The sequence below is a fragment of the Rhipicephalus sanguineus genome, chromosome 1 (assembly GCF_013339695.2).
Source record: "Rhipicephalus sanguineus isolate Rsan-2018 chromosome 1, BIME_Rsan_1.4, whole genome shotgun sequence".
NCBI classification, from domain to species: Eukaryota; Metazoa; Arthropoda; class Arachnida; order Ixodida; family Ixodidae; genus Rhipicephalus; species Rhipicephalus sanguineus.
In genome coordinates, this window is record NC_051176.1 from 168,491,039 (window position 1) to 168,504,878 (window position 13,840).

At 46.4% G+C, this 13,840-nt stretch overlaps 1 protein-coding gene across 6 annotated transcripts in view; it reads left to right on the plus strand.

Annotated features, from left to right (window-relative positions):
- LOC119401923 (GTPase-activating Rap/Ran-GAP domain-like protein 3) overlaps positions 1-13,840 on the plus strand; it is a 594,089-nt gene that overhangs the window by 380,886 nt on the left and 199,363 nt on the right. Inside the window, exon 1 of one of the 6 annotated variants that reach the window (XM_049417632.1) lies at positions 5,290-5,378. The exons of the other annotated variants lie outside the window; for them this stretch is intronic. Within the exon in view, the coding sequence (XP_049273589.1) occupies positions 5,305-5,378 (74 nt within the window). The 5' untranslated portion in view covers positions 5,290-5,304. Of the gene's footprint in view, positions 1-5,289; positions 5,379-13,840 lie in introns of those variants that run through there. 6 annotated transcript variants of the gene reach the window in all.

Genomic DNA, 13,840 nt, shown 5'->3' on the forward strand with positions numbered 1-13,840 from the left:
TAGAGCCATTCTCAGAGCAGACATTTGAAGAAAAGTTTTCCCAGACAACCCACAAGAAAGACAGATTTAAAAAAACACGAAAAGCTGAGTAAAGTGCCCGCCTCTGTCCCTCATTAGGGGTCACGTCATGCGCCGGGAGCGATGTGAGTAGGAAAGGGAGGCAGAACGGAAAGGAGGAGCCAAGAAGTTCAACCACAGCGCAGTCGCTGAAGTTTCTCACACACTTCTGGCTCTACGAAGAAGTTAGCCGACCAATTAGCCACGCGGGTGCCTGCACTCGAATGCGCGGGTCTCGAGGGAAACTTACGCGAGCGTAAAGTACGCCGCTGGGGAGAAGACTAGTCGAGAAGCCCGACAGGCTCCTTCACGATGTGATCTAAGGCTTCCGCGATATACTGTTGTCAACCCACTGAGTAGTAGACAACTCGGGCACATAATTTATGTCCACTGGACATGGAAGAGGCTTGCTCGAGTGGGCTGCACAAGTCAGACGGCAAAAATAAAATAGAAACAGCCCGTTAGCATCATAGCAATAGAGTCATAAAATAAAAGCGCACGCGACGCATGACAAATGGGGAAACGCGCAGAGCAGGCGCTAATATCAGCATTATTTTATTGAACTCTAGGAATATATTTCTTTTTAATAAGACAACCAATTCTCTTTGAGAAGAATGGACAACGAGGGGACCGATTTTTCTTATTGACAACCGTGTGAACTCAGTAGATAATGAAGCCAAGTATTACATTAGTTTCACTACTCGAATGGTCAGCTTAACGTTGTTCAAGCGGGCATTATATGGAGAGAGATACGTTTCAATGGCTTCTGAGGTGTGTTAGATCATTGCCATTCTGCTAAAATAAAAAATGTGGCTTATGTATCGAGGATATATAAGCCATAAAAGATGCAATAATCAGACAGGCAGGCGACGCCGCCTTGAGGTGGCGCCAGTTCGCAGTGGCGGCAAAGGCTTTGACTGCGTCGGCTAAAGGGCCTACACTTGATTTTGCATCGGTGAGGATTTTTACCACGCTAGTCACAGTACAATAGCAATCGCCTCGAGGACGGGCACAAAATACAAATAGATTGGCAGTGCACGAACTATAAGATGGAAATTATCGGCCGTTTACCAAGGAGGGGTAAAATAACAAAGTCACTGTCACTCGAAAATTCTCCCTAAATGAGCTGTCACTGTAAGCTGCGGAAAATATACGCAAGACTTAATTGGTATATCATTTTGCGCTTCCAACATAACTAGACGGACCTCGCAATTTCCAAGATCTTTCCGAGAGCAAGCCAAGTTGTAGCTTCACCTATACTTGATGCGGAACAAAGGAGGGCTGAAGAAACGGGGACGCGAGCAAGACACAGGACAGGCGCTCAACTTTAAACTGAGCTTTACTGAAGCAAGAAGAACATTTATAACAAATGCCGTTTTCTAAATATACAAATGCTCATGAGTAAGCCAAAAAAAAAAAGAAAGATCTGAATAATAAAAAATCCTCTCCTGCGTTATCGGACGTAAAGAACCACCGATATTAAGTGTCCAGCTGAGATATGGCTATGCATTTTAATCTACCGCCCACCCAACTCCCGCTATATACATGGAGTACAGTTGCAACTTCATTTATCGCAGGCCTGCAAGCTGACGTTAGACCCTTCATTATTCATTCTCTCAGTGGTAGATAGGCGTAAGAAACTATATTATACGGGCACACTGTCTTACAGCGAGCAGCAGCAAAAATTTTAACAAGATATGCGCCCGTGGGCGGCGAATCGCGACCAGTTGGCGCTTTTCTCCGGACGTGATGAATTGGGCAGAGACCCACGGGATTCGATCGCTATATGCAGTCTACAGCTTAGGAAGATTTGGGAGGACACGCACGCACGCACGCACGCATGCACACACACACACACACACACACACACACACACACACACACGTATGCGTGCGTACGTGCCCGTGTGTGTGTGCGCGTGTGTGTGTGCGTAAAATTGTATAATGATTCAAAAACAACGCTGATGGACTTATGAACCACAACCTCCTTTAACGTAGTTATCATTGTAGTATTTCTTTAGAAATCACTAACGGCCTGAGTAGATTGATTGCTAACTGACGTTCATTTATTTCGCACTGTGCTTTACAAGCCTTCATGTTGTATTGAATAGCAAATTAAGCGCGACATCATAGGCCGAATTATGCCGAGATGACTGTTCAGTTATCCTTATACATTCGTGAGCAAATCCGCTCAAGCCTACTTTGCTGAAGAAGCGTGCTGACTTTTAACTGCACATTGCGAATGGCCTGTGTCGTGTTATCGATACTTTGCAATGTCTTTCGTCGACGTCTTGCGAAGTTATGCCTGTAGGCGGCACACTGCAGCGGCCTCCGCGAGCCAATCAGTGATCCACGAGCACAAACACACAAAAGGGCGCCTCGAGGAGGTCTGTGTGTGCACAGGGAAAGTTTTCAAATGTGTGTGCGTATCGCCTTAGCCCGGGTCTCGTTAGACGCGCGGATGACGTTACTCGCAAATGACAACCAAAGCCCGAACCCTGCACTACGAACATGTCTAAACTTGGTTCGTACATATATGGATGTCGAGCGACGTTGCCGTCGGGGTTCAGACAGGAATAACATTTTGTGGGTAAATGTTATACGGACTCTCATTTATAAATTATTCTTTTTATGCGACTAGGAGCAGCCACTAGCACACGTAGGCTTCGCATTTTATCTTCTTTTTGTGTCAGCGAAGTATTATGTATGACTAACTTCTGGCTCGTAAGCCTTAAGTAAATGTCACTGTGACTTTTCAGTGTCGTTGACGACATTAAATAAATGACGAACTTGATAAATGTGACATGTTTTAATGTTTGGTTTTATCCTAGTCACGTCGCTGCATGCATTCATTTTTTTTATGGGTGGAAAACGTCAAAGGACACCTGCTATTATAATATATTGTTGCAGTCTGGAGAAATCCGAAACGCCAGCAAGCAAGGAGAAAGGAAGAGAGAACCCTAAATGTTTATCAATTAGGCATTAAAATATTTCACCTCATTACGTGTGTGGCCACTATACTATCGGGGCGATCGCGCATTTCAACCGAGAAAAGCAGCGAGCGGCTCATATATACACTGCTCTGCGCTGATAGCTTTCCTAAGTGAACAGCAGCAATGAAGTGCGAGGCGCGAGGCGTACTGCCGCCGGTTGCTCCACTTTGACGGTTTCAGCATCATCGATGTATATGCTAAAGTACGATTGTCAAGAGCGCTTTTCCAAATCATCACCTTCTTGACGTGAAGCTGTCATTGTTAGCTCCCATATAGTATAGATCTTGCCAACTGAACTTCAGACGCGAAGTTTTCAATTTTCAGCTACATTTGTGAAATGTCCATGTCAGGGTCCCTAGGCACATTCAGAGAGGCCAGTGACTTATTCCTAGATGCAAGCTCTACCATTCGCTTAAATGAGCAAACCAAGGTCATTTTACGCTGACATGCCAAGTTCCTAGTTGAACGCGGATAATACATTTCATACAGTGAACGGTTACGAACGCAAATCTAATCTTCTGAGCTAGGCCTCCCTCATAAATTACGTTTTCGTCTCGGACTTCGTCTTCAGATTGTGGCTAAGTTCAACGTCATATAACAAGAAACGTGACACGTGTACTGTGATTCTGATAGTATTCTTCAAAAACTTGAAAGCCACGATACAGCTTAAATAGAAGCGTTGCTATCGCCGTAAGATAAGGTTCCGCTATAAATCTAATGACATCCCCCTCCCCACTTTACTCCTTCGCTGTTCTCAACTTGTTTTGTTGCGTTCTTGGTGGTAGGTCATGAGCGAAAATTTACAGTAGTGCAGTCTTGCTACGCTAAACTTGATCGATAAACTAATTCAAAACATGAAACAGTGGTCACAGATAAAAGAATGAAGAAGCGGCTGGCTTCTTACTGATACCACGTCCGTTTAAGATGAGTGCAAGTCGTTCATTCCTATGGGATGATTTCTCTGAGCCTTCGAATGGCTCCTTGTGCTCCTGCAAGAATATGCGCATTATTGCATTTGTTTATGATCTTCATGTACGCTTATGCCAGACTTTAGTTAAAAGTAAGCGTCGTACTTGACTATTTGTCGCTTTTGCTCGCTTTGTTTGGGCTGACGTCACGTGGCTCCATTTATGTACGTAAAATAAATCCCACAAATGAGTTCGAAAGCGCCTTTTGTAGAGAAAAGAAGCTGTGAATGTGACCTTCTGTAGCTTTTTTTTTTTACCGCTGCGTTATTGCTGGTCGACGCTATCTAGGTGAAATGCACAGCGTCCTGAAAAAAAACAAGACACCGTAAACTTGCATTACATTTTATCAATATGCGCACCGCGAAGCTCCCTGAGACGCCAATATCCATAACTCTATACCACGACTAGCTTTGCCTTAGGATACCCTGACGGACGCGATACTCGACATTTATAGAATTCATTCCGGAGCATTGCCCATTAGGCTTTGCTGGTGGAACTGTATAGTTTTCAAAGGCATTACACGAATAGTCTTACCAACACTGTGGCCCGGATTCAGCGTGAGACACCATTCGAGTTTTCGTCCCACGTAATTTTCGTAGACGTAGTTGCATCGCTGCGAACTTGGTTCTTGTTAAAATGTGACACTTAAGACTGAACTACAGAGTGCAAAGATCGTGAGCATCGTGTCTTGCGCACCAGTGCACGCTATGTACTTACGTATATGCTCAGAATGAGCTCGCTATAGTGGGTGCCCTAAGACCGCAGCGTGTCAATGTTACAAAAGCAAAAACCATGAGTGGGATCGCAGCACGCAAGAGACGACGCCTGTACAGCTGAGCCTAAATCTGAAGGGCTGCAAACAATCGTTCTTCCTTACGGGAATAGACCCAAAACAAAGGGGTATTAAACGGATGAATCGCGCGACGACACGAACGAAATGCCGGGCGTGTGCGTTTCTCGGGCCGCGTTACGGCGTATGCGGCTGTGGCTGCGGCACAGGAAAGGGAGCCGGACTGGAAACCCCAGGCCGGCCACATTGTGTGTTAATTGGGCTGCCGGAACGAAACGACCCGGGCAGCATTGTTCCCCGCGTAACGACCCGGCGCGACTAGCGGCAGCGCTAGTGTTGGCGCAGCAGTCGCGGCCCCGCGGGCACCAGAGGAGTCCCTCCCCGCAAGCGGCTGCTACGGCCTCTGATCAAGGCTGATTAACATTGACCTAGTCCTTGGCGCCCAAAGCCCCCGTCAGGGAACATGTGCCGGGCTCCTTCCCGTGTCGGACGCAGTGATGAGCTCAGGTCTCGGACTCCTTTTGCACGAGCCTCGACGTGCCGCGCTTATCTCCGGCGCCGGAAGACCGCGGTGCGTGTACTTGCATTTGTTTCTCTTTCTCGTTTGCCTGATGCTCGACGATTGCGCTTCTCCGCCACATTTGTCCGCGTGTCCTTTCTTTCGCCTCCATCCTCCCACTGTGGGCACTTGTTGCCCGCCACTATTTTCGCTCTTGTTTCCTTGTGCAGTATGACCGGCTTAACGGCCCTTTTTTTTTTTTTTTTGCGAGCTGGCTTGGAACTGTGCGCCATTAGGTTTTTTGGATGTGGCTCCCGAACGGAGTGAGTCGTTTAAACGACACTGAAACCGGCGTTCATTTTGTATGTTTACCTATGAACTTAAAATTCAGTTGCACAGCTATAGCCATATGGCCCACTTGCAGTGTTGGCATAAACTTAATGTACCACGTAATCTGCATGGGCATGCGCTTTACAACAGCCGCCTTAAATGTGTTTACCAGTGCAACAATTGTAATAATAGGCGTGTTCAGGAGTCCGTCGAGGTGCCCATGCTTCTGCACACGTGCTGAAGCGCCCCTGGAGGACAGCTTTACGGGCTGTTCTATTGCATTACTCCGGGATACAGACCTCATTGATGCTCTGTAAGCGTTACTGAGGTTCAGTGCTCGTCCGTTTCGCTTGTTTTGTTTATTATATGTGGGTCTTTTCTAGCCTCTTTTTTTTTCTCTCTTACAGAACTTGAAATACATAATATATGTCTACAATCCAGAAGTTCTTACATCTGAAGGAGCGTGCCTAGCCGGACTCGTACTTCCAGTTAATATTAAACTTCCTATATTAAGAGTGAGGCGCTATTACTATTCGTGCGTTCAAAATGCACATAACACACGTTGCCCAATAGAGGTACTTTACCTGTGCATAAAATTTGCATAAGTCTGTGCTTTAGAGACAGCAGGGGATCTATCTTGTCTGCGTTGCATTGACCCCGCTCGAGAGTTGTAATGTGGAGAATTGTAATGCATGGTCAGTTTCTATGACGTTGTTTAACGTCGCAACAATGTTGGGAATGTTATTACCTGGCGTTTGCTGTCTCCACTTTCTTCGATGTTCACCCTCTGTAAGTAGGCGTTCCAGCCAAGAAAGCCACCTCATGTAGGCCCCGCTTTGCATAATAAGAAACTCAATAACGCGCCCTCGTCTAACACCTGCTTCAGCTCCCGCTACAGAGGCTTGCGCTTTATGTCGCTTATCGCACATCACTTCGTATAAGTGCTCTTTCTCATCAACTGGCAAATCAATCTGAATAAGTGTACAGCGCAAGCTGGTCGCATTTCATTCCCCGTAAGTTTTACACACGAAACCCTCAATATATCTCCATCCTAGGACTTTCTCGCACTCTTGGCGCGCCAAGCGAGCAATTAGGGGCATCTAGAGTAGGTGAAGAGCGTGCGTTCCACGGGACAGTGCTTATTTTACATAGAGTGGCCAGAGGACACCATATCTAATCGAAATGACCTTTCATATACTGTCGCCTACTAAACGGCACGGAATTCGGGAATACATAGATCTGCACGGCATATGCTTCATTGCAGTGATATCAATAAATTGCCCATCGAGAATCCCGAGGGCAAGCTATTTACTTCCCCATGCTCACTTTTAGCATCGTGTTTTGTGCCTACGGCAGGCTTTAAAACAACGACTTAACTATCTTCATTGTGCCCTTATTATTAGAATGTAATAGTGGTAAAATGGCATGCTTTGCTGCCGAAAGGAAACGTTCATTTACTTGCCTTATGCGGTGGTCGTTTGTCAGACACGTTTGTCTCTGCCAGGAACCTGTTTTTTTTTTTTTCGTCTCTGAAATTTATAGCTTTCAGAGACAACTCCCGTATTCCTGTTCTGCGCACCTGTAGACGCGCAGAACAGCAATACGGGAGCTGAAGTCGTGTTTGATGCAGTAAAGCCTCGTGCAGCAACAAGCAACTGGAGTACACAGCGTCAAGCAACGCGAAAGGTTTAGTGCCGCCTGCGCGTCTAGTTTCGATCGAAGCTCCAGGAGTGGATCCTCTTTCCCACCACGTTTCTTAGCATCATCGATTCTCTCCGGTCACTCCTACTACTACCCAAAGGCTCTGATTACTCAATGCATGCTATACGGGACAAGACACCAAAGCGGGTAACTCGCTTAAATGTAGCTGCGTTGGGATAAAGGCTGGGCAGGAAAAGAAGGAATAAGGGCACCGTCGGCGCCAAATACAAACGTCGCCACATTCTAATGTCTTCAAGACTGCGTTACACGAGCGTCAGTGTCACGCCACATTTCAGGGTGGCGTGCACCACATTGCCTTGGCCCTTTTCCTTCCTTCAATTTTCGTATTCATCCACGAAAGCTGTCTTCCCGTTCAAGCCCCTCGTCTTTTTCTTTTGACTGAAATAGACTATATAGAACGGCATTCGGCCGCCCTTGAAATGATGACAGTTATTCTTCACAAAATGGTAACAACAGTAAACGTTGTATAAGCAGAAGGAACATCACAGCTTCATAGAGGAACTAGCATGAGGGCGTTCGCAGTCATAGAGGCACCGCAATATATACGGGCAAAAAAACGTGTTCAGTCTCCGTATAGGCTGAACATATCTTACACAGAGTAAAATATATATTGGCGAAATAAAAAAAGAAAATGCGAAAGTAAATTGAAAACGTAGATAGAGTATCGCTGACGGAGGCAACGCTAAACTGCTCGTAATTGACGGAGCAACGACAATCTTCTGTATTGAGAGCGAACTATAAGATGTAATGTCGAGTTGTCGACAGCCGAGGGGAGCCGCAGGCTTCGAAGTGGGCTGAGCGTTTCCGTGTCGTTTCCTTCTGCGTGTAATGACATGACGTAGGAGAAAGCGGTGAAGCAGAGACGCATCTGCTTATACGAGACGACCCCGTAATTCAGGCGAAACGTCTAATGGAGGTTTGCACCACTCGTTCGTGGTGACGTCTGCTCGCTGTGGACCGTTCGATTGGCTCGGTATACGGACCGACTGCGGCACTGCGAATGGCGCCTCGGTGGAATCGAGCAAGTATACAGCGCGCGTTTGGTGCCTGCTGCCATCCGGGCCGTATCGCCGCATTTAATTTATTGGCTATACCGCGTCTTAATGGTTGCACGGGTAGCATGAAGCTCTCAATTTATACTATGTTGTTGTTTTCGAGTGTTTAACATGAACGTTACTATAAACCACCCACAAGGATATCACCCGGGACCTCATGACTGAGTCATGAGCCATCAGGCGCAGTGAATAAACCTCGAGTGTACTACAGAGTATATGTCTACACAGTTTTCGCAAATGTTGTAGCTAGAAAACTATACCGTTGTAGAGTTACCTTATGTTTTATCATTTTCTGGCTACATGCTCTCGCTAAGTGCTATCATGCTCTGTCATGACATCTACGATTACATTTTGAGACATTTAATACGATATAGACTGAGCAGAAAAAAAAAAAGATAGATTTTGCCTTCATACCTTAGGCAAATTAACGTGTGAGTTTTTTGATAGGACAACTATGGTGCCTACGTTAATAATTCCTCGACTAATGTCACCCGATCTCGTAGTACAGTGGTGTTCATATTCACCACTAGACAAACCCAGCCCGAAATCCAGCCGAGACTACGTGCGAACATTCATAGTGAAGTGTCACTTCGACGTCGGACGTGGTGGGACACAGTCCTCGAAGGACGACACCTCCGTAGGCCGGTACTTCTCCCACAATGCCTTGTTTCCGTCCTACTCCCATGTAAGTATATAACCGCTTACATTCTGTTCGGGTTCTGTGAAGGAAACATAACACGTAGATAAATATGAAAAGCGAATGAAAACATTTGCTTAATGGAGCAGTGTCGCTATGACGCGAGAGTTCGCTCACATGGCTGAATGAAAGAATGTAATGGGAATGGTTATCATGCACTTACATTCCTCTTTATTCTTTCTTATCGTGTTTTTGCCTCTGTCTTCAACCAACACAGTGGGAAAGGGAGGGAGGGAGGGAAAGGCCGGACACGTTGAGCCCGGTTGGAGTGGGCACTGAAAGGCGCGGAGGAGGGAAAGGGCGGTTAACATACGTGTTAACGCCTGGGAAAGCGTTGTGGCAAAATGCGGGCCGTTCAACAATATCTGCCTTTTTTGTCCATTTCTCCAAACTCGCTGCGCTTAATCTCGTCACTTCATGAGCGAGCAGTACTAATAAAGTTATTCATACTTAATACGCGCGCAGTGCCGTTGGTGCGCCACTTCTAGGTCAAAAGGGGTTGTTCTCATCATTGTTTTTTAGGGGCGAAGCTCCTTAAGGCGGCACCCGTTCGTCCCTCGTAGTAGTGCGTAACCAGTCGTAACGCTAGTACCAGATCTTGACCTCCAAGGTGGTGCCGGTGGGAGATTTTTCCTATGCGTTGTTGAACAATAAAAAATTCGCAGCGTGCGCGTTAACTAATAGCCGAATTCTTCTGTCTCTCATTCCCCATTAGCAGCCATTGGCATGTTCCAGTAGGAAACGTTAGTAGAAGTAGAAGTGTAAGTGTTAGCTAAAAGCCGACTTCTTCTGTCTCTCATTCCCATTAGCAGCCATTGTTTACCTCCAAGGTAGTGCCTGGTGAGATTTCTCCTGTGCGTGATTAAACAATAAAAATTTTGTTCAAAACACCGTTGATTGATGAAATAAACCAACGAAAGACGCCAGATGTTTTCTAAAAGCAAAACGAAAGAACGCCAGATGTTTCTAAAGCAAAACGAAAAGACGCTAGCTGCTTAATGAAAGACGCCAGATGTTTTCTAAAGCAATGGTTTTCTAAACAATGAAAATTCACAGCGTACATGTAAATTTAAAGTGAGCTGCAAGTCGTCATAACTCTCGTCGAACCTTTAGTATAAACGCACCCGATCTCACGTCGGTGATGATGTACTGGGCAGAATTCACGGAAGGTTCACGGTTTACCGATGAACCTCCGCAGCTTCGCCCACTCATCATCATTCACTCCGTGGATATGCTGTGATTTTTTCTCCGCTTCGCCCGTGCGGGTGTAGGCGCGCGCGTTGTGCTTCTGTCGAGCATTCCACTCAATTACTCGTTGAATACTCGCATGCGGCACTTGGCTGACGTTCTAACGACCGAAGTGTCCGTGGCGCTGAACTTTTATTCATACCCCCCCCCCCCCCCACCCGCTCTTTGCGTCCCGCCGTTGTCATTTGAACCCGGGCTTGATGTCGGCGGTCGTGCGTTTCCGTCTACTCGTTGATTGCTCGCTTTCATTTGCGCGCCGCGTGTTTAAACCGGGTCTCGAAACTGGGTCCGCGCATGAAAGTCGAGAGAGTGACCCCCCTCGAGTCTCCGCTGTTGCACCTGCGCGGCCATCCGAGCCAGCTGCGAGCAGCCGTGCAATCCCAACAGCTGCCACTGTCGTGATCGCCCTGAGTGATGGTGCGCGCGCGTTTGCTTGCTGCCGTGTTGCGAGGCGCCCCCTGAACAGCGCGCGGAGCTGTCACGCCGCCGTGATAAACTGCCGGAGTCCAAACTCTGGAGTGGAAGCCAGAAATTCTTTCCACGACCGTGCGAAAATAAAACAGCACTGAAAATAGGAACATGCTCTTTATTCCATCGTCCATCTGTAGTGTACTGCGATGCATACTTCTCGATCGGATTTGCTTTGTTTCAGTCCACAACTCATATTGTTGGTTTTTTCTCTTTTTTTGCTTCGCACGAGAAAATGCGGACGCACGCACTCGCACATTCCCTTCACACATTAACATAAACTATAAAACTATATTAAAAGCGGTGACAACGCACCGACGAAATAGACACCGCCATTCCCTTTTTGTTTTGTTTCAGTGAGCGAGAGCTTTGGTTTATATATATAATACTTGTTTGGTATGTGAGACTGCAGTAGTCGACGCTTCAGTGCGTATACATCACATACTTCAAGTATGTTCTTTTATTTTTCCTTTCATGAGAATTTGGATGCAAGCACATATTTGTCCGAAATTCTTTCTTAGTTGTACTTTATGTAGTAATTTTGCGCGATGCCAATCACCGCACAACGCTCGAGTGCACTGCCAAATCCACGCTCTCATATCTAAAAGTTCGAGAGGCGACACCACAGTAATGAGCACTTGATGAGGCAACGCAATGCGATTCATTAAGGATTTCCTCTACAAACGATTCATCGGTGTAACATGCCCTTCCACTTAAAAGATTAGAAGACAACTGTGGCCATTGGTTCTGCCGATGAGCGATCAGCCCCAGCTATTGCTGAGCGAGCCAGAAATGGGTCCTCCGTAAACGGTCGCTCAGTTCTCCTATCCCTTGCCATTGGCCCAAAGCCGAGTTCACTGGTCGATTCGCAAATGTGCTTTCCTTTACGTCCGCTGCACTGGCTCACAGCAGCTCAAACAGCAGCTCACTTTCTTTCGTCGCGGCACGTTGGCCCCATCGTTGTGCCGGAAAAGTGCCCACGCTGCAGCACCCAGCTTGCCCCGAAATCTCTCGCTACACAGAGACATTTGACCAACTAAAGGCCAGGTTCGTGAAGTCAAGCTCAGATCGTGTCATCGCTAAGAAAACGTTCATAGAAGGCTACCTGCTCGCGCTGAGGGCATCATCTCGTCCCACGCGCAGCCATAAATCATTCGCCCTCTTGGCTCAACGTCCGCCGATCATTCGTCTTCAGGTTATTCCCTCTGTTTCCGTGTAAGCATATGGCATACACTTCTCTGCTTTCGCTTGAAGGTCGACGAGCTACGAGGAAATACCACTTGCCATCGACCGCGTCCGTTCTTACATTAATAACAATAAAACATCATGCTGTCATGGCAGCCTTGTACGCTCGTTTCTTGTAACTCCAACTCCTTACGCTAACGCAGATGCATGCACCAATAGTATTACATTAACAAATCTTCCACAAGTGTCTGCGTTCGAACAACATACAGCAAATCGTATATACTTTTTTTCTGTCGTTGTCATGTGCTCAGTGTCTTCTGAATAAGAAAGAAAGAAAGAAAGAAAGAAAGAAAGAAAGAAAGAAAGAAAGAAAGAAAGAAAGAAAGAAAGAAAGAAAGAAAGAAAGAAAGAAAGAAAGAAAGAAAGAAAGAAAGAAAGAAAGAAAGAAAGAAAGAAAGAAAGAAAGAAAGAACTCGATAACATATCTACTTGATTAACGACAATCATCGAGGCTCAAGTCCACACCCATTCTTTTCTATACTGTTTGCACTGCACGAGCTTTATTGGTACTGCCTGTCTGTTCTTTCTCCCACTTTCTGTTTATTCGTCCGACCGTCCTTCATGTACGTCTATTGTGAATGCTTCGAAGAGTCTGTATCCGTACCATAGAGTAGGCTGCAGTGGCATGTCGCTAGAAAAGCTTACAGCAGTGACATGTTCCCAGCTGCAGGCCCCGGTGAACGTCAAATGTGCATGCATGGTATCAAGGCGTGTATAGGTTGTTCGCAAGTAAGCTATTGCGTGCATCTGCAAGGTTTTGGAGAACCACAACATTCTTTTTCTTTCCTACTTTTTTTTTTCTGTGAGAACGCTACAGTACGCCAAATAAAATCCACTAAGCTTGCTTGCTTTTTCACGCGCATGCTTACGCTTTCAATCTTGTTCGTATTCTTTTTGCCTCGTCCTCTAGCTCAATTCTTTTGTCTCATTCACGATCAATCAACTTGAATGTGCGCCAAGCATTGTCACTTGTTTTCGAGTTCTTCTCTGGCGTCACTTTCACATTCTTCGCGCCGCGAAATACCTGAACTTGTGCTGACGGCACGATCGAGCACGTGCCTCGTAATAAAATGGCCGTGCATTTGCTTAACCGCTCCCGGCGGCCTTCACTAATGGATAGCCACACAAGTTGCGAGGTGCGTGCGTCCTTGCTTGCGGGCCACCGCAACAGATGGAAATCACGTATGCCACACGCGCGCGCGAGAACGGAGTCTTGCTACAGGGGGAGATGAGGTGATCGAGTGGCTATCGTATATTTCCTTCTCCGAGAGAAAATAACACCTGGCTTCGTGCAGACCTCATGGCAGAAAACGCAGGCGCATGTAGCGAAGACGGAGGTTTTATTCTGTAATACAGTATGCATGGTGGTATAAACTACTGATCATGATTCAGCGCGCAGAGCCATGGCGCGTTCGATAACATTTGCATCGGGTGATATTTCTCGTTACTCACCTTCTTCAAGAACTTGAGCAGTATCATCTGAGGCTCGGCGAGTAAGATGAGTATGCTGTAGTATAAAGTCATGGTTATTTGTCCGTGAACTTTGATGCCGATGAGGAATAAATGCCGCGATTGCTTTCGCTGTTATCGGCTAAAAGAAAAGCATATGAGTAATAAACGAAAATCACGAAAATCAGGTTAGCCAACCAGCCCGAACCCGGTGTTTTATTCGACACTAAAGCGGGGAACAAAAAGGAACAAATGGGGAGACAAGAAAATTTAACGCGGCCGCACGTACGGTCACGTTTTCGTCGTTCACTCAATTGCGC